This window comes from Penicillium taxi (genome assembly GCF_028828555.1).
Source record: "Penicillium taxi strain IBT 34144 chromosome Unknown utg000003l_segment0_segment0, whole genome shotgun sequence".
Taxonomy (NCBI): Eukaryota; Fungi; Ascomycota; class Eurotiomycetes; order Eurotiales; family Aspergillaceae; genus Penicillium; species Penicillium taxi.
In genome coordinates, this window is record NW_026643205.1 from 2,752,187 (window position 1) to 2,775,597 (window position 23,411).

The following is a 23,411-nucleotide window of genomic DNA, read 5'->3' on the forward strand; positions in this document are numbered from 1 at the left end:
TACGACCACAGGGTGTGGAGAACAGGGCTTCCCGTCCGCTCAGCCGTACTTAAGCCACACGCCGGTCAGTTAGTAGTATGGTGGGTGACCACATGCGAATCCTGACTGTTGTATGTTTTTGGTTTTTCATTTTCACCTCTGCTTTTTGTATTTGAGTGAGAGTGAGTGATTGGGTGAGCTTAAGCACCCTGGGACCCCTCCACTAGAGGATTTGGTATACCGACGCTTATCTTAGACCATCCAGGATTATGTGGACTTTCGTTCTATTCAATCTCTCTGGACGCAACCTGATTGGTTTTAGTTTCTGGAATATACATTGAGCGCTGTGACTAGAAATTGAAACAGTTCCTGCTTTCAGGGGTCTGCTTAGACCTCTAGGTAGTATTCTCACAAGCCAGGTGATCAACAATATGGAAGATAAACAAGTTCAGAACCTTGCTGCCGAGCCTTTTTCTAACATAGTTGTATGTTCTTTTTTTTTGTTTTAGTTCCTTTTCATATGTTGCAAGAGGGAAGGCACAAAATAAAGACAGTAATCAAAAACAAAACCGGCCAAGAAAGATCTCCAGCACTCCTCTCCTGCCTACTGAAAAATCGCATGTTACTCCCGGGGCGCTATAGCAAAAGCAAGACCAGCTACCCAGACCCCGTTGACCTGACGTGGGAACATCATCTTCTCAATATCATCACCAGCGTCCGTTCTTGTTCCAAGGGGGTTATCTTCGGCTTGGTAGTCATAAAATAAACCCCCCTTGTAAACGACACAATGTCCAGTACCCTTATTGCGTTGATAGCAAACTCCCATTCCTTCTGGAGGATTCATCATGCTGCCTCTGATATTATCAAGAGTATCACCCTCATTAAAGTCCTGAAAACTAAATAAATATTATCAGATATCATTCCACTTTCAGGGAGAATCGTCTATCAATACGTACGCCCAGGTGTAGTTTGGTAAACCTTCCAAAATACCACGTATCTGATTGCTTGAAATACCATTTACGTCTTGCATCAGCTCATTTGCACCCAAAAACTCAAATAAGCTCATGTTTGACAAATGAGCCATAGTAACATAAGCACAATTATTCTGCAGCTTATATGGGTTCATAGGCCGGTATGTGACCTCGGGATTATCTTCCGTAACCAGCAATACCTCTGATTCAAAAGAGATGTGCATGGCCGCAAGACCTTCTGTTATCATTTCAACAGTACCCTCAGCGTGCAGACTCACTGAGCCAATATTGGTCGGTGGGATTACGTAGTTTGACTCGGCGCCGTAAAGAGTTAGAGTCTGAACTGAGGGCTGGATTGTTGTGACTGTCGTGACAGGGGAATAAGTGACCGTAACGGGATTGCTCACAGCACCGCTAACTGTAACGGTCTGTGCTGGTGCCGAGATAGTCAAAGTGGTCGTGACTGCATTGAAGTAGACTTCGCATGGAGAGCTACAGTCGGCAGCGGGAATGTATCCATATCCAACTCCGTCAGAGCGTCGTAGTGGGGGGTTCAAATTCCTTATTTCATTGAAGGGATATGAAGAAACGAAGCTGCCAAAAGACAGCAATAAAAGAGAGTAGATCATGGTACTGACTTTACGCACCGCGATATGACCTGATGGAAGATAGGTTGAAAAGCATCTTGGAAAGACAAGCTAAGTAGATATTAGCAACATGTGGAATCGAGAATTACTCTGCTAGTCTACTAATTGTGGAGAAAACCTGTAGGTCGTAAGTTGGTAAGCTTTTTTTAGGGAGCCTTGAAAAAAGACCGCTTGAGCACCTTCCTAAACCTGCACATTTCTGATCTACCTTTGCAGATTATAGCTTCATTGGTTTCTAGCTTAATTCACCATGACATCCTTCATTTTATTCTACAGGGATGATATTGGGAAGCTTGTTTCACAATATAATGGTGCAAAAGTGAGAAGATCCACCTGGGCACAAACCCTGCAAAATACGTGCTTTTGTCTGATACTTGTGTCTAGAATAGGATTATGGGGTATGCTAAGTTACTTCGTAAACAGTAAAATATGAAACATGTGGGCTTATTATCCACATTTAGAACTAGAAAGCACCACGCCATCCTTGCAAATGGACGTTGAGAGATTTACCTAAGTAAATAAAAGATTATTCCAGAGTATTCTTCTCTCGAGTATCCTCAACAACTGTTTTACGAACATTTCAACATAAGATGTGTCGAAATTACTTCATCACTAGCCTTATTTTGCTACAAGCTACATTGACTGGTGCAAAAAATGTGAACTATCTGCACCGGCGTGCTATCTCAAGCTCTGCTGGTATTAAATCCACTGGAATCGATACAGTCTCTTCTTCAGCACTACCAGTTGTAGTCGGTCAATCAGCCTCAACCGCCTCTATTGCCTCTGAATCTATTGCCAGCTATACTGTGACTTTGTCATCGATATCCATTGCAGAGCCTTCTCCAACGAGCAGCTCACAAGAAGTCGTTGTGACCAATCCTGATGATTCATCCCAATCGGTGACTTTTGTAAAAGAGGATGTTCCCGCAGATGTGCAAGATCAATTGCCCTCTATCTCTGTAGGCACCTTGCTACCGATCACTTTGATCATTGGGGGTATTGCAACGCCAGTTCTCGTGAGCTCAGCTGCCACTATGGTCGTTCCGCTCACTGTGCCAGCTTGGCTGACGGTAGCAATGTTCCCATCACCAAGTAGTATCTCAGAAACTACTGATAGCTCAGAAGACTCAACTGCTACGACAAATTCCGCAACAGACTCAGCCTCGGGAACATCGATAATCTCGATTAGCTTCACTATTACAACATCTATTGCGCTTACCGTTGACGCCGCTCAAGCCTTTGTTTCTGGATCAGATCCTATCTCCACCTCATCAACACTTATAACTAGCACCCCTGTCACCCCAAGTACTACCACTTCTATCAAGAGTACTTTCACGTGGACTTACTCTACTCCCACCACGACTGCTACCCCTACCATCAGGAATACTTACACCTCGAGTGTCTACTCTTCTTCCAGTACTGGTACTTCCTCTACTCCTACCACAAGTACCTCTGCTTCCACTACAAGTACTTCCTTTACTCCTACCACAAGTGCCTCTGCTTCCACTACAAGTACTTCCTTTACTCCTACCACAAGTGCCTCTGCTTCCACTACAAGTACTTCCTCTACCATTACCACAAGTACCTCTACTCCTGGCTCCACGACTACATCTGCTTCATCAGGGCCGACCCAAGTATGGGGTAATAACCAAGGCTCCAGTCAATGCAGCTCACTTTCTGGAGCATGCAAATTAGCCTATGCCCAGTACGTGGACGATTTTACTTATGTCGCGAAGACCTCATATACGTGGACAGTTCATAGTGAGAGCATGGTATATTCTTCTGTCTCCGGCTATGGCTGTGCTGCCAGTTTTTCTTGCAAAGATTACACCGTCGGCATGACTGGAGCGGAAATAAAGCAAGCGTAAGCACCTCTCCTGATAGTAGTTAAACGTTTTTACTCAGCTCTGCGTGCTAATAAATGTTATGTAGTGCCGAAAATATGACTTCACTTGACGACGTATCAGAGTGCGGTATAGCATATCTATCCAATGGTTGCTATATTGATCTAAATTCTTGCGGCTATGATTGCACGAATACTATTCCGTGCGGTGCTTTGCCTAGTGGCTCAGCTGCGAGTTGCTACTAGGGAATTGGCAGGAACAGAACAGATTGGAAGGCACACACTATAATCAATGATGAGTGATTTATCAGTGACAGATTATAGCTTGTAATCTTGTTATCTGCTTGAGCTCTTCTTATTCAAAGGTTTCCTTTGTAATCTGGTACCCAAGTGTAAACCCGGGGAATGAGGGTAGGTATTGATGATTCAGTATTAAGTGAAGTTGTTAGGCCTTATCATTTTTCACTCCATTCTAAAAGTTTTGCAGGAGAGTAAAGGAATCATAGAATCGACAATTAAAAGTTCTAAAGCCACGTGGTGGTCGAGCCTGAAAGAGTATCGCTCTTATGTTCATGCTGAGACTTGGATAATGGGCACCATGATCCATTACCGGGCTTCAGCCCGTTACAATACATAAATTCATCCATCGTTCTACTATTGGGAGCAGCAGGCACGGATATAGGCGGTGGAAAGGGCCTTGTATCGCAGAGAGCGAGCAGGCAAGAGCATGTGGATGCCAGAGGCATTCAGTGTAAGTGATGCCCCCAGTCGTTACTCTAGCTCCCTCAATCGTTCTAGATAAATCAGTTCCTCCACATCCTCCCCCTCTTCCAGTCGTTCCAGATGGCTTAGCTCTTCTAACTGCTCGAGATAGCCCAGCTCCTCCACATTTTCTAGTTGTTCCCCCATCTCGTCTAGTTCTTCGAAACGGCCAAGCTCCTCTTCTACCATAACCAAATCTGGACATCACGGTCTTTCTACTTTCTCTAGCTCGCCCTTTTGATCGAGCGATAGCGGCATCCGTATGAGCGGCTATTAAAGCATCTATTGCATAGATAAACTGGACATAATCTTCTATACCAGCAATTTGTGCTCCAGGTTGCGCAGCAAGCCTAGATACTCCAGTCTGCGGTCTAGTCTGGGTAGATGGCTCACCTGTTCCAGGTGGAAGTTGTTGTTCATGTGTAATCTGTCATGCTGAATGATCTTGAATTGGATGATCATGACTAGAATCCCGCACCTATAGTTCCCATTCATCTGAATCTATAGGCTTCTCCGCATAAAGTAAAAAAGGACAACATTTCCGTCAGGTACTATTTCCATAGTATGTACCCTTCACTAGTTCAACAAATCCTAATATTTTACCTGGATTTGATCGACCAATTATAATACCATAGCTATGAGATTTTGCATGCTGGCGTAGAGAAGTTAGGAGGTGTTCTCGAGATTCAAAGTTGTGGCTGACTAGGTATTCAAGAGAGAGATTGGTTGGCATATTGAGAAATTGATAGAGCAAGAATCCGAGGATCGAGAGAAAATCAGAAACATAAGCTGTAGAAATCAGGACAGAGAATATTTAAATAGACTAGTAGCATAACATTATTTGTGATGACAAGAATTGCTGTTATATTAACCAGTAACTATTATACGAACTATACTAGGATACTGTATCTATAATCATCATCTACAGCTTATGCCTTATCTGCAGTCCTGCAACCTCATCACCCAAGGCTAGATCGCAGCGGCCTGAGTAATGCATTGCCCCTGATAGATTTGTAGGCCGAATAGGGGATGAACAGAGACGAACTCTGATCGAGCGATGGGCAACAGCAGACCACCATTTGTGGCACCTGCCACTTCTTTGACTGGCTTGATTTGAACTCCCTCAGAAACTCCATGAAACCCACCTTGGCCCATTAATGACACAAGCGACCCCATCTTTGAATCATATCGTGGGTTGAGAAATTAGGCCCATACATGTACACTTCCCCGCTCCCATAGTGCCGTTTCGGCGTAGCTCGTTCTGCTTTGGCCCGTTTGTGAGGGGATATTTCTTCTTCTTCATCAGCGGCAGATCGCTTGTTATCGGGAGGCGACTTGACATTTTCGAGGACTCCATTGCCGGAGTCTTCCTCTGTCGCAAAATAGGATTTGTAGAGCTTCAAGAGTTTCTCAACGTCTTTTGGGTGCAACCGGAGAAAAGTGGCATCTTGTATTGCCTGAAATCAGTGTCGGAATGTTGCAGTTGGCGCTCCGGGCCACTGTAAAGGCTCCAACTTGGCGGTCTTTACTGAATCCACGAAGAATGGCGAGATGAAATCCTTCAAAAAGATTCTTTGGTAGAGCCCGTACTGTTTTGCGACATCGCCCTCTTCTTCTTCTTCACTCTCTTCTTCACTCTCTTCTTCACTCTCTTCTTCACTCTCTTCTTCACTCTCTTCTTCACTCTCTTCTTCACTCTCTTCTTCACTCTCTTCTTCACTCTCTTCTTCACTCTCTTCTTCTTTACCCTCTTCTCCCCCAGCAGCAATTTCCGAATAGTATTGAGGATACTTCAGACGACAATGCTTTGTGTATTCTTCAGTGGTTGGTACATCTCTATTCCGGTTGCCACTTTTGCGCTCTTTTTTGTTCCGGTCTTCGAAGTCGATGAAGTATTAGATATCGACGGGCATGATGATTAGCCCAGGTGATGAGATGCAATCGTATTGGTGGTGACAGGATGGGCATAGAGGAATTGCATTGGCCGCAGATCCAGGTGCAAAATTAATCAGGCTAGCGCGATCCCAGGTCATGAGCTATAATCAGAGATTTTCAACCACCTTAACAGCTGAAAAATATAGGAATCAAGGTACCTGTTTGTCTTTCTTGCCAAAGACGTGTGCGATCTGGGGGTTTGGAGCCCCACAATTCCAGCAATTATCTCCGCATTGCTGCTTCACAGTATCCTGGACTGACTCCGAAAAATTTCCCGACACAGACGATCCAGACATTGCAGGCGACCCGCCGGAATTTGATGATACCGGTATATTGAAAGTGACTCTCTTCTTTATGTTCTTGTTCGGGCTTTTTTTCGGACTCTGTTTTGGGCCATGATTGATCAGCGATTTTCGAGATGAAGATATTCATGGAGGTATACAGTTTAGAACGGCGGCAGGGAGATTGAATAGTGCACTTACTACTCTGTTCCTTGATGATAAGTTAGATTAGTGAGGCAGTTGCAGAGGAAGAACTATAAGATACGTACAATCGGTATTCTAGACCAGCACCAATCAGCATCCACCTTATTCCGCCTTCGGGCAGAATTCCACAAAGATTTGTCAACGGTTTTTTTTGGAGCGACAAGGAAAACTCCATATTGACGCCCCACAACTTCTGAGCTTCATATTCGTAGCGTCTTGTAGGCAGACATAGCAGAGAGTTGTACATGAATTTGGTACAAGGAGCGAAGTGAAAAGGTGTGCAAAATAAAACTTCATTATGTAAGAAAATTATCTAGATAAAGAGGAAAGTCGTGACAGGGTAAAAATAATGAAGATGTTCTGGTTTTTTGTCGTGCCTCCTCCACAACTCAGCGCATGAGGCTCCCTGAAGGAACCCTAGCAAAGTTATATATAAGAAACACTCTTCGTCTGCAGGGCCGGGAACGGAGGACTATCCAGGGAGAGCAAGGATAATCCTCAGCAAGCCTCCGTAGAGGAGCCATGGTTATAAAAATTTACATTAGTTAATGTAAACCTCTACTGATGATGAAGAAAGAAAAAGAAAACCAAGCAAGGTCCGGCAGGAAGGCCTGTATTTATTGGAAAATATTCAAATCCACGCTAGCCATAAGCAGGTTAGCTTGTATCGCTTGTGTTATACTAGTCCTAATTTATATATGATCGACACAACAGACCATTTGGTCTTGTCAACTTCTAGACTTCATACGGATTCCACCCCTCAAGCCACTCCCGCACTAGTGACTCCATCTGTGCCCTTTGATTCGTTTCTACTTTCCTGTCAGATATGTCAAATCCATCACCGCATCCATCTTCCGCCTTTACAATCTTCGTTCTAACTCTCACCTGGGAGAACGAAAACAAGTCTTCCATAAAGATGTCGAGACATTGAAAATACTGCTCACTGACGTGTTTGGTGTCATCCTTACGAACTGTAGGCTTCTGAAGTCGGATCGCACACCTGGTTGGACAATGCAGGGTGTTATCTCAGGACTTCTCAACAAGCATCATACACCGACAAGTTGCTTTTCATCTTCGCCTATGCTGGGCACAGCATGCTCGACGATACAAAGAACCTGGTTTTCTCCTCGGGTGGTGAAATCAAGACCTGCCCTGGAAACTTGTTCAATATCATATGTTCACGGGTAATCCACTTTATGCCGATATTGACGCTCTTGCAATCCTTGATTGCTGTTTTTTGGGGTCAGCTCGATCGATATCGACCAGATCGATGCAGATTCTCGCCGCATGAAGACTGTATGAGTCTGCTCGGTCCCGAAAGACGGGCCTTTCGTTCATGCAGCGTTTTGCGAAAGCGGTACGCGATTTAAGTGGCTTAAATTTTTTGATTATCACCATCGCAAAAATCTTTGATCCCTTGTAGCACGAGAAACCTCCACTTGCTGCAACCCCTTACTTTACGGTTCTCGGCGGATCATACCCGATCGTGTTACCTTATAGGACGGATCGCGCCACGCCTGCAACCAATGCTTCGCCAAGTTTAAGCATACCACGAAGCGGTGGGCGTGACAAACTTGGATGGTCGCGCCCGCGATCGCACGGATATCTTTCGCGAGATCATTCGGACGATACCTGGAAACCTCACGATCACACTAGTTGATGCATTTGAGACTGACTTGTCTGCCCTGTTTCTCGTTCGAATGACATGGGAAGTCTGGGCCCGATTGTCCGAGTCCCTAGACCTCGAAGTTGCGTTGTCATCAGTGAATCCCGGGTCCATGATAATACCTTGCACCAGGTTAAGCAAACTGGGGAGAATATTCCACTAGTGCCATTCGCCAAGCTGTATCGCTAAGTCCCTATTCTACCTTTATTGCTTGTAAATTTTATCTTTGACCAAGACTGGTTAGAGGATCTGTCTAGCTTCATGTTTCCTAAGAGTGTCTTGATTGTCTGTGTCTTTTACAGCACAATAGTCAAATATGATTTGTATGCCAATTCACAGAGGTTCCATGTCATGAAGCATTCCAGTTATTTGAATGAGAGCCACGTATATAAAGCACTTCACCAGAGCTCTAATGGATACCTCTTCTTTCCTTGTGGGAAGAACACCGGCAAGATATGCTGATCCTTGCTCTTCCATTTTGGATATACACTCTGCGTGACTGGGGAAAAGTGCATCCGCTGAGCGTAAGAGTTGGATTCGGGGGCAGCTCGCTGCGGTCAAGGCTTTGCATGCCTTTGGGGTCGTTGTATGTGATTTTGGGCGCCATAAAACCTTGTATGAGGATGATTACAATAGCCCATCCATTTCCATCATCTATTTTGAACATCTTCAAAGTCTTTCATGATAGAAAAGACCCTACCAAGGACCTATCTGTCCAGCCAGAAGTCGTCATTATCTTTGATTTAGGGAAATGTGACGATAGCTATGACGAAGATGAGGTAGATAGATGAGGTAGATAGATGAGGCTTGAGTGTGGCTTCCATTTAGAACAGCCCCCACCCCAGGCCACGTCCTTTCCTTTTTCTTCAGTGATAGTACTCTATGATACCCATTTATCACGGAAAGTGTATCTATTCACCCGGTTAACATTACAGAATTTTCATTATACTACAATCCTAGTAAATTCACGGTTTTATTTTCCTTTCATCTACTTTCACTTCATCTGCATAATCTCGTATCTCGAGTATTGCAGGAATTGCTGGGTTCCATATCTCCCAGATTGCTCACATCATTGGTAAGAAAGACAAAGAGGTACTCTAGTTCCTGCGTTATGCTGTTGATTCGGAATTCAACACATCCAAAATATAGATCGTGACCTAGGGCCGTATCGGCCTTAACAATTTTATGCCTCAATCGACCCCTTTCATAAATTACTTAGTGCGGGTCCGACACCCATATGACAATATTTCCATTTTCTTACCTACCTTCAATTGAATAATTAGGATGCCTCCAATATGGAAGCAGCTATATGAGAATTGGGTTGGTTAAATTGGGTCAAAACTCAACCCAAAATGTCATGGAAACTAAATATCCCACATGATTTACCAGCTATTTTGCGGGTTTAAAATCGGGTGATCGTCACTAAACATAACGGTAAATTAAGGGGTAAATATCTGTTAAATGATTTAAGTGGAGCGTGCAAACAGTCCATACACCCTTATTTCCACTATTCTGTAGCTAAATATTTGTTCGACATAAAAGTTATGCTAGAATTTAATTTTTTGGTAATTTATGGAGTATTTTCCATATATCTAAATTTGCTTTATCTTATGCCTTTCATCCAATTTCCAATTTTTGACATAAAGAGTTAAGAACATAGTATAAAATCAGATATCATATTCTAATAGCGTATATAGTTGGCGTTGTATGCTGGCGCTGGTCAAACCCGTTAAAAATACCCAGATAACTTTCCAATATCTCTTCAAAGGGTCTTTTCCTTTTAAATCTACCTCGGTAGGGTAAGGATCCATGTCTCATACTTAGCTCTGTCATTTCAAGAATATCAAAAACCAGCCAGTAGTTTTCCAAGGTTCCTCCATCAATATTCTTTGAGCTCCTAAGGTCCCTCTATTTTTAGCAGGACCTTCGGCTTAACCGGAACCTGGGGAGACAAAGTTGATTAAACATGAAATTATTCGGCGCCACGCATACCCCATCCAAGTGAAAGATCCACAGATCACCAGAGTTAAGATTAAAATAGCGGTAAGATGATTTAAATACTTGGCTTACATGGCGCCGTTACATCTCCGAGGATTTAAAGGGTGTGGCTTAGCCTACGCCATGGCTACTTTAGGGTTATGATTTGCGCGGGAAATCGATAGCCCGCGCCACGATACGGGTTAGTGGAACCTTGTTTCTAAGGGTTGCGAGCTGATTCCCCGAAACGGAAAATTTATAAGCAAACCCTCGTAAAGTAATCAATAATCAGTTGAAAAGGTTGGTGAAGAGACCTCAGCTTACAATCTAATGACTTCTCAGGGGGTCTTCAGGCTCCAGTCTCCAACCTAATGGCTTTTCCGAAGGAAGGAGTCTCCACAGGGGTGGGTCTTGCCACTTAGGCAAGACATCTTACCGGAATCTACATGAGACTTGCCGAATTACTATAGCCTCACGAGCCATTATGCTAACTCCGAACTCCGAGGGATTTGGTTTTCTTTTAGAGAACATTCGTTAATCTCTGGTCAAGGGCATAAATAGGACCATGATCTCCACCGTAAAACTACATCTTCACAACAAACTCCTCCAATCTACTCCAAGCTTCAAAGATTAAGGATCACTCACTTTTAAAACTTCTATTCTATTCATTTGCATAAAAGCCAGCCAGCACAATGCAGTTCTCCCTCTCCATCATTGCCTTTGCCAGTGCCGCTCTGGCTCAAACTGCTCAAATCGGCTTGCCTACTGAGGGCCAGAAGGTCACTGCCGGCAGTGAGATCATTGTGCAGGTCCAGCGTCCCGTATGTCTTTGCCTTTTCTCCTGGTTGATAACCCGATGAGCTAATGATGTCTTCAGAATTCTTTGACCAGCTCGCAGGAGATGGCCGTTGCTATTGGCATCACCTCTTGTGGCGATGCCTGCCAATCACCTAGCGATGTCCTAGGAAATGTTCTCTACAACGGTGCTTTCAAGCCTGTATACCACGAGAGCTATTTAGCCCCATACCAGAACTTCAGCGTTAAGATCCCGGCCACTTTCGCCGCTGGATCTGCTCAAATAAATGTGGCCCATGCCACCCTGATCGGGGTAAGTGGTTCCTTCTAACCTACATCAAATTTCAAAGACTAACACCTCGACTCTGCAGGCTGGACCGGAGCCTTTCTTGGAGACTTTGAATCAAACCATCGTCGTTGTCTAAACGCGGTTCATATTCTCGAGTTCTTGCAGATACTTTTTTTCGGTTGTTGATTTGATGGATTTCTACTTTTATGTAGCAAAGTCTTTGTACATTCATTTATTGTTGATAATAGCTCATTGAAATACATACGCCCTTTTTTAATTCCTCGAAGGAGAGGAATGCATCAATCTTTTTTCAAGGTTTAAGGAGCTCGGAGACAGAAATCCAGCTCAGTAATAGTATCGTCAGTTCTCTTTGCTCAACATGAGTCAGTCGTATTGTGAATGACCCACTACGTCCACCTGAATCCGTTTTATCACATGTATTTGGTCAATCTCGGTCTAAGTGGCATGCGCTACTCCAGTCTGCTTGCCCTTCAACCCACCTACCGTCTAGTTATAGCAACATCAGATCGCTCCTACATCAGACGCCTTTGATTTCGGATTCCTACGATTGACTTCGCCAGCTATGTTCCAACCAAAGACACATCCTTGAGATTAAGCGACAAGATGGCTCCTTATTAGTGGCAACTCGTTAGGCAAGAACAATGCGGCTTGCGGCTCTCGGCTCTCAGGCACTCCACACTCTCCTGACATATGGTTATGTTGATCAGTTCACATTTTTAATTACTTACATGACTACAGTGCGATGATATAGACAAAAGGCGTCTTTGGCTGACGGTATTAATCCCACGATTAAGTCCAATGGCACCATCACCGTATGGACAGTTTTGATGTGTCGGAACGGTGACGTTCTTACGGTGCATATGCAACTAGTATTCTCGATGCGAAGTTGTAGGAGGTGTGTTATTCAATCCTATCCTCGCTGTAACTAAATAGACAAAACTCGCTAGATTCACTTCATGTCGAATCAACAGTATCGGAACCATTGGTCCTGTGCCCCACTTTGGTCTAGTGGTATCGACATGATGTTACGGCATTATGTTACGGTATAGCATAGCGGCATTATCTAGATTTAATCTAGCTATGATATATTCTATTTTTGACCCAAGGGTAGATGGGTGGACGAAGTAATGTTTACTTTGCCGTTAAGACTTCATATAAATCATTATAGAGAAGTATGTCATTCAAAGCGTCTTCGGATAGATTGAGCGCTGCGAAGCTCTCTCGTCGAGGAGTTCGGATCTTTACATACACCTGAGCAGCTGTCTTCCACCCAAAGTAACCTGCCATCTCCCAGTCGATAAGCTCTACAATCTTTTCATTGTTCACAATACAGTTCGATAGACTAAAGTCGTTATGCATAAAGGATAGATCTGGATCACGATTATCTTCTCCGAAGATGATATCGTACTTGAGCCCCTGGATTACTCGGTGTGCTTCAGGATCCGTGTCTTCAACAATATAGCATCGGGTCGTGCTTGAGGAAGGAGGTTTGACTATGTTCAAATTTCGCAAGATATCGCGTGCTTCTTCTTTGAACAGTTGTTTCTGTGCCGCGAAAATATATTGCCAAGCGACGTTGAGGCCGACACCAGGAATTCTCTCCTGCACTAAGACATCCCTGCCATTGATCTTCCACGCAAAGTAGATGATCGGAATTTTGACATCTTTTAACACTGTCCTTGCCAGGGCAGTTGCCTTCACTTCGTTTGCATCTGCATAGGAGAAGTCTCGACTCGCGCATCTCCCTTGAAGCCGAGCGTGGAGATGGCTTGACTTGATGATGACACTACCGAGGGCAAATACATCCAGAGTCCCCTCCAAGCCCTCATATATCCTATTAGAAGGATTGCAGAGATCAGATACAGAGGCCCAGTACTTCAGTGAATCTTCCGAGACCGAGTTGGCGTGCTTAGGGTCAGGCCGGAAGTCGTCTGAAGCAGGGAAGTATCGACCATAAATCCAGATGCGATCAATGAGGATTGCTCTAAAACACTTCCTCTTGAAGATCAACGAAGCTGACTCGGACGAGTGTAGCTGCGAAGAAGGGTCTCTGTCGGGGGCGACACTCGCGCGCTGAACACAGTAGGTATGCTTGTACGTACGTGTTGCTGGAGTTGTAAAGTGTGTCTTATTTAAGTCTATCTATTCCTGAACTAAAAGAGACTCCACTGCCCTACTTGGGGCTGGTCGGTCCAATTAGGAGTGAGAGTATCCGTCCAATCAGAACGGATACCTCAACTCCCATTGTACCAACAGTCTCAAACGCCGAAACACGTTCTCCTGTAGTATCCGTTATACGCGAGTCTGAGGAGGCAGACGTTGACCAAGATCCGGGCACGGACGGACTTGGAGTCGAACAAGATGGCTGATTATGATACCTTGGTATCAAACTCGCAGGCCACCCGCTACGTGGCGAAATTCATGATCCAAACAGGTCTCCTCGGGCAATTTAGACATATAGACGCTGAAGCAGACCCTGAATCAGACGAAGACCCAGGCTAGAGGAGACTACGACAACTGGCTACGAATGGCGCAGCGTGGTGAAGACGCTGGGTATTAGGAACGTCAATACCGAGGCCTACCGAGAGGCCAAGGACGAATACATCGACAACTTCAACGAACGACAAAAGGACTGAAACGAGGGGAGGAGGATGCTATGAAGGGCGAGAGGGGAAACAAAGGGAGTGGGCTACTGAGGGAGATCTACGGGTTACTATGCATGAAGGCGTTATGGTTTACAGAGGGATTGGGATTTCGGTTTATAATGGCACGACGCCATGTTTCCTTTGTATCTACTACCTTGACATTCTGGCGTTTGGAATACTCTCGTTTCCGCCGGAGGAAACGCCTGCATAGCCATACGCTACTAGTTAGGCTGCATCAGGTTAATAGATTATTGATTGATTGATTGATTGATTGATTGTATTGACCATAAAGTGGAAGGTCGGAGTATCGGTCATTTGTTGGTATTCTTGCCAGCTTAGCTTCGTATGGGTTCATGTTGAAGGTCGATCGATAGAATATGAAAGGATTGCAGGTTTGGAGGAAGGAGACGCAGTTTCAATCGTGAGGTGTGATATTCTTCGCGCTCCTCAGCTCGAGGTTTCTGCGGCTGGTGACCGCCTTGCTATGGACTCTGGGAAAACGCGCCTTTTTTATGAAGGCCTGTTAATACTAGCTGGCTCCGAGATATTTTAGTGGGATCAAAGAGAGAGAAAGTTACAATTCCGATAATAAGGACCGAAGTTGTCAGCGATATGATCTTGTTTGTAATGAGCTGCGTCCAAGCGCCCTCGGCAAAGTCCTAGCATTTGCGAGGCTTTTGTCTGTAACCGGCTCCTTTCATAAATTACAATTTATTACCGGGTGGAAGATGATGCATTGTGGCTATCCAAACATAGTAAATCTAACTTCTGTAACTAAATAAAGAGCGTGCGGAAACTGACTAATAAAGAGAGCTAGACTAGAATAGGACTAGTCATTTGACAGTTCCTATCGGGAGCCAATAAGAATGGAGCAGGAGGAGAATCGAGCAATAAATGTCCTAGGAATTCCAACATTGTGTACACACGGAACGGAACGTGGGTGCGCTCTTGGCACTGCTAGTACTATATCAGGGCTGTATGACTGGGTTGTGTATGGGTTGTGTATGGCTCGTTGTCGTAAGCACCCTAATTTCTCACCCGCTGCTAATTAGCACTGGTTTCCTACATTCTAGATTATTATGGCATGATCTCTCAGTTCCACTTTCTGGTTTTGAAAGAACTGGGGAACAAAGGTGAGCCTCATTCATCCAGATGTATATACACATTAACGAGATTTCGACTCATTCCTGGGTAACCCCATTCTATAATCTATTTCACTGGTTTATTTTCCCAATCAACAGCATCTTGAATCATGATGAACTGAAAATTAATCTATAGGCATTCCATTGCTTTAGCGTGGTAGATATGGATAAATAACCGATGGGTGGGGACTTTCACTCAGGGCTGAGCTGACACTTACCGGCTTTCCTAAATACAAATCTACAATTAGAAATGATTCTCCTTTTATGAAAAGTCATCTCTCCTTAGTCCCAAGGACATCTTTCTCTCTTTTTGCGAGGTTTAGCCACTTTCGTCGATATCACTCTTTCAGATCGAACGGTAGTGACCACCCCATTATCCACAGTTCTGATCACAAGAATTGCCACGGTCACAGCCTGTCCATCCTCACAACCTGATTGCCCAGTTTCAGCTTAAAGTACTTTTGTGACCACCGAGACTTTGGTAGTTTCGACAACTGTCTGCCCTCTTACAGAAGAGCAGCCTACAACTGACAGCAAATATAATTCGGATAATGGCGCTACCACACAAGGTGGCCACTTCACTAATGAGGGATCGGTCACTTCCACTATCTTTTCCACTCGAACGGTAACCATCACGGCTTGTCCATCCAAAGTAACAAATTGCCCAGCTTCGGCCAAGAGCACCTTCGTGACCACAGAAACGCTTGTTGTCTCAACAACAATATGCCCTATCGCTGAGGAAGCTCACTCTACAAGAACTACCGTTCCAGGCTGAAGTAGCGGTGCTTCACTGAGTAGCCAGTCTTTGCAAGTAGAAATGACCACTTCATTGGTGCTTTCAACTCGAATTGCAACCGTGACAGCTTGCCCCTCCAGCGCAACGGATTGTCTGGCCTCTGATAAGAGCACTTTCTTGACAACGAATACTATTGTGGTGTCAACCACTATTTGTCCTGTTACGGAGCTCGCTTCTGCTACCTCGACTGCCCAATCAAGCCCATTTTTCGTTGTCTCGGTGTCAGCATTTTCCGCCGCATAATCTGAGATCAGTGCTTTAGCTGTAGGCTCCGGGTCTGAGACTACACAGTCGTTCTTGTCACGGTACGGACAGCCCAAGCCGACAATCCAAATATCTTCCTCTGCACTGCCTAGCTCTGGACCCATCAACGCTGCAGCCTACTCCTCTGTTCCACACGGCTCAGCAGCTCTATCGAAGATTAGTGCTAGTTCTCACAGCGCAAGCTCCACCACCAGTACAGTGGCCGTAGTGTTCACCGGCACAGCCTATGTGAATCACTGGTCAACAAATCACTTTATTGGGGTACTGCTTTCGATAGTGGCTCTTATTGTTGCGTGGTAATATTGTACACCATTATCGGATCTGCAACAATTCAAAAGCGCAGGAATCTCTCTGAAAATGTCGTGTTCTGGTAATTGCGCTTTTGTACTTTATAGATGACATATACCTATTAATAAATACAAAACTCAAGAGTAATATTCAACTTATTGGTGTTTTAGAGACTAAATTTAAGAGGCCAGAATACTGTTGTCACTTGATAAAGGTTCGAGTTGGTATTTTGATGTTGCATTCAGATTAAACTACTATAGGAATGGGCGTCCCCGTTTCGATACCAACAACTCAAACACCCAGGGGCCGTACTAATGCTATGTACTTGGTAAAAGTGCCTAGGCCACTATACGTACCTGATTTCCTCTGCTGGTGCTCTCCTATCTGAGCTGCCGCCGCTTTTATTAGGGCGCTCAGAGTCAAGCTCACTAATCGCTCATTGATTGCTCTGAGAATAATCAGAGGCATCTATTTAACTATTGAACACTCATTTTACGCACAGGCTATACATACCTAAAGGAGCATTATGCCTCACAATACTGTTTACTTTGCGATCACTTTTTGATGGCCCTTAGTTTTGACCGTGCTCCTATTTCGGGTGTATGAACATCCGGCCTCCCCCTCAGAAAAAAACACACTCATTCACTGTAACAGCGTGAGTCTTCTACGGGAGCCTAAGCGGAAACCGAGGAGGGCTATGAAGAGGAGTGCAGCCTCCAAGGTTGCAGTACTTACAATATGTCGGTTTTACCAGCGATCAGAGATTAGCTAGTCAGTGACGGGTCGGCCAAAGAATAGACCACGATAATGGAGGCTGTGGTTGCCACTCGCTCGATATATTTAATTTCCGGGAGTCTATAGAAGGGCTCTTGACGGGCTTCAAGAGTTGTTCTTTATTCCGAAATATTATCTAGATAATTGTGTAACTGATTAAACCTAACCTGTACCCATACACTGATATGAATTTTTATAGCTAATGGTTCGTCGAGCTTTAACCTTGGAAGGAGGCTTATTAGGCATCCTTTGAGGTCTATCAAGCTACCTCAGTATATAAACAATGATACGATTTGATGAGACGATTTGTTTAATAAAAGGTCGATACCGAGGATTTTCCAACATTGTCGAGTTGACTAAATGCAGTCATTTTGCTTCAGTCCCGGGTTCATTTTCGTCCATGGGTGTTTTGTGGATGAAGTTATTATTGAGTTCTTTTTGATGAAGAAATCTGAAAGTCCTCTTCTTATATAATTATTAGTAGAAAAGAATGGTTAGTATGAGGAGTACTTTTAAGGTTTTTGTCCATTTTCACTTTCACACCTCAATCCTACTTCATTCCTACTTCACTCCACCTCACTCGCACTTTCCCAGGTATCTCACTTGTCACCCTCTTAATATTTCCATCGAGTACCTCATTCCTTGAAGTACTCCATTCTTAACCATGGAGCACCTAAATATCACTGATCCTCATGTTCATTCTCCTTTCTACTTCACTACGTCAGTCAACGATTTCGATACCATCGAAGATTTTGAAGCAAAGGTACTCTGCTTAGCAGGGACAAAAAAACCTGGGGATTTTTCCTACACTGAAGTGCCTCCCTCCTGGGCAATCCGAGTGTTTAAAGCTCTAGACGAGGAATATCCACACAGGTAAGTAGTAGTACTCCACCACTACCTATTATTCCCTCTAATAAAGTATAGAAAAACTTGGAATAGCAAAGATCTTGTTCTAAGGCTTAAAATGCCGGTCCGTGTCCATGATTGCCACCAGGCATGGATCTCGGGAGAAATGCAGGAATGGCGGACTGTGCCTGGTCTATGGTCACAAGCAGACAATCGGCTCTGTGGCCTTGGAGTGGGTACCACGATCGACTATACCACAGGACCGTTGAGCGGCTCGAAGAAAGAGCCAGATCTGTTGTTTTGTGTCAACTCATTACCGTACCCAACCTTCGCCATCGAGTCGGGGTGGTCTGAGTCCGCTCCAGCCCTCATGCGCGATAAAGATTTACTGCTCAATGCAGCACAGGGTGAAACTTCAGTTGTTATTATTATCAAATGGAAAAAGAATGTTCACAACCAAGTCTCAGCGGGCTTGAAAGTGTTCCGCTGGGGACAGCCTATCCCAACTGAGGTTATGGTATGTGAAACCTCAACAGTGAAAGTCTATGAACTTTTGTTCAACATACTTATTGGCTTGAAATATATAGACAATATTCCCCCGGCCTGCCAATAGCAGCCAACAGGTTATCAATTTAACTCGCAGAGAGGTAATGGGTCAAGCTTTGCCATGGGGAAGCAACCCCAACGATATTCTACCTCTGCATGTTGACGAATTGCGCTCCCGTGCCGTCTATTATTTGAACATTATGGGCCTCACTCATGCCTGAGAACTTATTGAGAAACCTATGATCATAGTCATGTGATTGTCAAGATGAAGCTTGCTTCTTTCTCCTGAGCTCCTTTCAGCTCTCCTTTCTGCCTCCGTCCTTGCCCTTGCCCCGTCGACAACCCATACTCTTTCTACCCCCCTCCCCCCCCCCCCTTCCCTGCTCAGCCTCCATTTGGTTTCAATCGTTCATTCCTATTATTATTCTCTTATTCCACAAGAGTATCTAAGGCATATGTTTGCTTATTCCAGGCGTTAAAGCCGTTTCACTTCTTCCCTTTTACGGAGACTCAATATCATTACATTTTTTCCACCTCCACTCTATAGATATATATGATGGTATATCTGACTTGTAAACTATTGAGTACACACATGGTGCAGATCCCTTACGTCCTCCATCTTCCCTCGGTAACTGATTTTAGTTTAGCCTCACCCCAATCTCACCCTGGCTCACCCGATTCTCACCCTGTTTATTGTATACTCACCTTGCTCATCCCCGGTCCCGCAACGCTAAAGCAGCGCTCACCCATTGCTCACTCAGGCGACACCCACTCACTATTTTCCGCGTTTAAGCCACACGTCAGTTAGTAGTATGGTGGGTGACCACATGCGAATCCTGACTGTTATATGTTTCTGTTTCTTTAATATTTGGTCTTTTTCTATATCTGGTATAGAGAGGGAACAAAAGCACACTTTAACTTGTATAGTTGTATAGATAACCTTGTGCAAAACTATGCGAGCCAAGGGCGATTTAAAGAATCCGAATACTTTCAGAGATCTGCCACTTTGTCCTTATCCCCCGTTCAGCGAAGTTGATGTCCTACAAACTTACTTCCCAGTAATACTGCATCTATATTGCGGTCATAGGCTAATTTAACGATCATGGGAATGGCAATGCCATAGCGGTCGTCAAGTGATTTTGGAATTTCAATATGGATAGTTACGGGCATAGTATACACAAGCATTTTCAAGCAGCCTCTTCGTAAAATCAGCTTGATGCAATTGGTGAGATTATATTTTCAAAGCTTTTTGGCTGCTGAGTAGGTGTCGGTACACCTGTATCAAGTGTGGAATAGCTATTCGATAGGCTAACGCCCACTTCTGACACCTATCACAGGTAACGCTTTACGCCCCTATGATATCTGTCTGTCCTTTGAAGTGGTTGTAAAGTCTGGTTTTCATTCTTAGTTTGCTATCTATTATATAGTAACAATTTGATCACATGACTGCTTTGTTCCATATTCCAACAGTAGGTTTTCTTATTCTACCAGCTAGCCGCTAACAAAGACAATATAGCAGCACTATATTCCTCCTCTCTAGGTTTTCTCGCTTTCGCATGCATTCTTCGGAGGTCTTTCAGGCTGAATGCGTATCATCATGTTTTAAATGTTTACTCTTAAGGAATAAGGAGAATTCCAATATCCATCTCCAAACCGCAGTTATCTTTTTAAAAAGCGAAGGGGAAAAACGTACCTAGTGATCGCCTGTCTAGCCTTGCAACACGTCATTTGATCTCGTGGACTTTTTTACAGAAGGGATTCAGACAGAAGAAAAATCATTGTGGAATCATGAATGGTTGAAGATGGTGCGTCAAATATATACCGGATCTGAATCAGGCCAATCTAGCTCAGTTGAATTTGAATATTACAAGGTTGAACATATTAGAAGGTGGCTAGAAGATGTCTCCGAGACAACCTTGTCTTGAGTAAATTCATACAAAATTAAAACCACTATGTCAAGCCTCCTAGAGCCACATCACTTGACCTAGTGGGTTCCATTCTCTCTTATCCAACTTTCTGATTCGGTTCCCTTTGGTTCACTTCCTGGATGATCGGGGCCTAATGGAGTTGAGTAGTGCATAGCTACGGACCAGCGGAGTTTTGGCTATGCATGGCTACCTACGACAAAATCCCTCAAAAATCTCTCACGCGAGCACTTCGTAAGAAGTACTCCGTACTTCAATCTCCTTTCAAGCGAAAGTGATGTAGATGAATGCGCAAATGTCTCCGATGTGAAGAAACGGCCGAGACTGAGGCAAGTCAGCCCGAACAAAATTTCAAGGTTGGAGTCTAGACATCATACGATTCAATGACGCTAACCAAGTTGAACCCACCGATATCCCCTAAAGGGGAAGATCTCTGGAGTAACGTGGCAATAAGGGACAAGGATAGGTGGCTTGCTTTCCCTCTATCGTCAACCCCCTCATTTTGATCCCAACGTTCTTATTGGGCTAGACTAGAGAGCATGCAGTGAAGTATGTCAATGTGGGCGATGTGGAGTGCATGAGAAAGAACGTGGGGCCAAAATGTGGTCCCGAATTAAAAACACGAATGAAAATCTGTAGATCTGCCGATTAGACAGAGATTCAGATCAGAAGATTATACCTGTCAGTTTTACTACTCCCAGTGAAACCCCCTATAGCACAGTGAGACCGCCACATTGCCACATAGAACCTGACTCATTACAATCTTAGAGTAGCTCTCCATATTCAAACGCGAATAGCACGAACCATGGAAAGTACTAACGGGAGGAACGGGAAAGACAGGTCTCGAGCCGTCGATTCGATGCGGCCATCTCTTGCCTGAATTGTCAATCCGAGTATGAGCGTAATCCACTACTGTAGAGGAATAATTGCCGTTCTTTTGCGTTGGCTTCTGTCGTATTCTGTTTCAAATATCCTTGTCTAGGTCAGAATGTCATTTTGAAGAAATAAAAATAAATTAAGAATCTCCGATTGATCGCCGAAGCGCCGAGAGCGCTTGTTAAGATCTAGTTAGACTGTTATGTGAAGGCTTTACCGAGCGATCGGATTAGAGTCTTTAAAGACGCCAATCGGGACTTAGTCAGATTTGGGCTTACGGATATGGATATTATGGATACTACAACGGAGAAGATCGGATTTTATACGATAATCTGATCAGGTACTCTTCATCATACTATCAATTCCCAGTATTAATCGCAATCATACTAAAAGAACAAGATAAATGCAATCGGGTAGACTCGGGTTAGAAATAAAATAAATGGCTTGACCCCACGCTGCAGTCCACTTTAGAACCCTGTAAGACTAGGAGAGAACATGCGATGCGCCGTAAGCGCTAAATCTACCAGGAGTGCCTACAGAGGTAGGTGATCTGGATAACTTATGTCGGCTTCCTAATTGGTAGACTAGTTACTTCACTATGTGTGACTAGCTGATTAGCGCTAGATTGTATCAATTACGAATCCATTCAGATTTTTTCCCGATTTTTAAGTGATCAAATAGACGTATCGCACGCAATACGAAATATGAGAAGTTGTTCGTGATTCGAATCATCGAAAGATTGGGCCTGGACAAGGATGGAAATGCAAGTAAATAATAATAACGATAAAAAATACTCTTATATTTTGCCGGAATTATCCGAATAGTATGAACTCAATAAATCAAGCTAATGCAGCTACTTATGCAGGACATTATTACCCCAAAAGCCTCAACCGAGTGCAATTCAATGGTAAAAAGGGTAGAAGGTACGGTTTATTTTGGACCGGCATCATAACCGTAACTAATTATGACAATGAAAACAAATTGATAATTCCAAGGTAATAATACCCGGAACCCCACACTGTCAGATCAGGAATCTGATAGAACTCGCTTGAGTCGAATCTCGAGTACTTGCGCCCCCGATGGGAGATCGGCCCCATTATCATTCTGATCAAAATACAACCTCCAACGCCCATTGGTAATCTCATCATCTTCACCGTCACCCTCAGCCTGATCCTCATCTTCTGGCAATCGTACTGCCAGCCATCCTTCCCAGCCATCGAGGGTCATGTAGAGCTCGTCCTTAGTCCAATCGTAGGGACCACAAATCTGGCCGGCAGATTCATCCCGACCACCCCAGCGTAGCTCATGGGTAAGAGCATCAAGGAACACCCATCGAAGGGTGGGGGTTTCCTCACCACTGACAGTTACCATGCCGGCCGTATTCTCCGGCGGAAACTCGGGGTGAGTGAAGTAGCCACCATTGAACGGCACCATCGTGGAACTAGGATGTTTGGTGATGTAGAGCTAGATTGAGGGAGAAAAACGGCATCAGTTTCCATTTCCTATCTCCTCCCCAATTTCAATTCCTGATATTACTGCATGAAACGGAACTTACTTTGCCGTCCAGACCCACCTGGACGTGGGCGTTGTGTATCTCTTTGCGTTGCTCCAGAGTTCCTTGATCCAGGGTGCATGTTGCCATTAGGTGGGTGCGGGTTTTGCGGGCGTTGGCCCTTCGATCTTCCTCCTGGTCTCGTGTACTCTGAGTAGCCTGATTCAGACCTATCATAGTAGGCAACATAGTTGCGATCATCACGACTCCCAAAACCATCTTGAGCTTATGTTGTGATTGGGTATCACGTATGGGATAGAATATGATAATCGATAATTTTGGGACAAGGGTAATGGTATGATTTCGGGAAAAGGGCATCAGCGTATAGCTGCTAAATACAAACCTTTACCGCCCTAATTAAGTGGAGACTTGCAGATGTTTGAGTGG

General features: G+C 44.3%; 9 protein-coding genes across 9 annotated transcripts; 3 read left to right on the forward strand and 6 right to left on the reverse strand.

Annotated features, from left to right (window-relative positions):
- Nucleotides 1-907: 907 nt before the first annotated feature.
- Nucleotides 908-1,579, reverse strand: N7495_004467 (uncharacterized protein; the record flags this gene model as incomplete). Its single annotated transcript, XM_057207118.1, has 1 exon — nt 908-1,579. One exon carries the CDS (start codon nt 1,577-1,579, stop codon nt 908-910), a length of 672 nt encoding a protein of 223 aa, XP_057064798.1.
- A 608-nt stretch (nt 1,580-2,187) lies between these two features.
- Nucleotides 2,188-3,465, forward strand: N7495_004468 (uncharacterized protein; the record flags this gene model as incomplete). The annotated part of the gene is made up of 1 exon (XM_057207119.1): nt 2,188-3,465. One exon carries the CDS (start codon nt 2,188-2,190, stop codon nt 3,463-3,465), a length of 1,278 nt encoding a protein of 425 aa, XP_057064799.1.
- A 746-nt stretch (nt 3,466-4,211) lies between these two features.
- On the reverse strand, nt 4,212-4,391 carry N7495_004469 (uncharacterized protein; the record flags this gene model as incomplete). Its single annotated transcript, XM_057207120.1, has 1 exon — nt 4,212-4,391. One exon carries the CDS (start codon nt 4,389-4,391, stop codon nt 4,212-4,214), a length of 180 nt encoding a protein of 59 aa, XP_057064800.1.
- Nucleotides 4,392-5,356: 965 nt separating this feature from the next.
- On the reverse strand, nt 5,357-6,869 carry N7495_004470 (uncharacterized protein; the record flags this gene model as incomplete). Its single annotated transcript, XM_057207121.1, has 4 exons — nt 5,357-5,659; nt 5,732-5,992; nt 6,620-6,629; nt 6,688-6,869. 4 exons carry the CDS (start codon nt 6,867-6,869, stop codon nt 5,357-5,359), a joined length of 756 nt encoding a protein of 251 aa, XP_057064801.1.
- A 1,293-nt stretch (nt 6,870-8,162) lies between these two features.
- On the reverse strand, nt 8,163-8,402 carry N7495_004471 (uncharacterized protein; the record flags this gene model as incomplete). The annotated part of the gene is made up of 1 exon (XM_057207122.1): nt 8,163-8,402. One exon carries the CDS (start codon nt 8,400-8,402, stop codon nt 8,163-8,165), a length of 240 nt encoding a protein of 79 aa, XP_057064802.1.
- A 2,555-nt stretch (nt 8,403-10,957) lies between these two features.
- On the forward strand, nt 10,958-11,485 carry N7495_004472 (uncharacterized protein; the record flags this gene model as incomplete). Its single annotated transcript, XM_057207123.1, has 3 exons — nt 10,958-11,086; nt 11,143-11,373; nt 11,432-11,485. The coding sequence occupies 3 exons, from the start codon at nt 10,958-10,960 to the stop codon at nt 11,483-11,485; spliced, it is 414 nt and encodes a 137-aa protein (XP_057064803.1).
- A 1,016-nt stretch (nt 11,486-12,501) lies between these two features.
- N7495_004473 (PHD transcription factor protein) lies at nt 12,502-16,321 on the reverse strand (the record flags this gene model as incomplete). The annotated part of the gene is made up of 2 exons (XM_057207124.1): nt 12,502-13,443; nt 15,920-16,321. The coding sequence occupies 2 exons, from the start codon at nt 16,319-16,321 to the stop codon at nt 12,502-12,504; spliced, it is 1,344 nt and encodes a 447-aa protein (XP_057064804.1).
- A 1,622-nt stretch (nt 16,322-17,943) lies between these two features.
- N7495_004474 (uncharacterized protein) lies at nt 17,944-18,892 on the forward strand (the record flags this gene model as incomplete). Its single annotated transcript, XM_057207125.1, has 3 exons — nt 17,944-18,152; nt 18,204-18,642; nt 18,713-18,892. The coding sequence occupies 3 exons, from the start codon at nt 17,944-17,946 to the stop codon at nt 18,890-18,892; spliced, it is 828 nt and encodes a 275-aa protein (XP_057064805.1).
- A 3,606-nt stretch (nt 18,893-22,498) lies between these two features.
- N7495_004475 (uncharacterized protein) lies at nt 22,499-23,243 on the reverse strand (the record flags this gene model as incomplete). The annotated part of the gene is made up of 2 exons (XM_057207126.1): nt 22,499-22,936; nt 23,028-23,243. The coding sequence occupies 2 exons, from the start codon at nt 23,241-23,243 to the stop codon at nt 22,499-22,501; spliced, it is 654 nt and encodes a 217-aa protein (XP_057064806.1).
- Nucleotides 23,244-23,411: the final 168 nt, after the last annotated feature.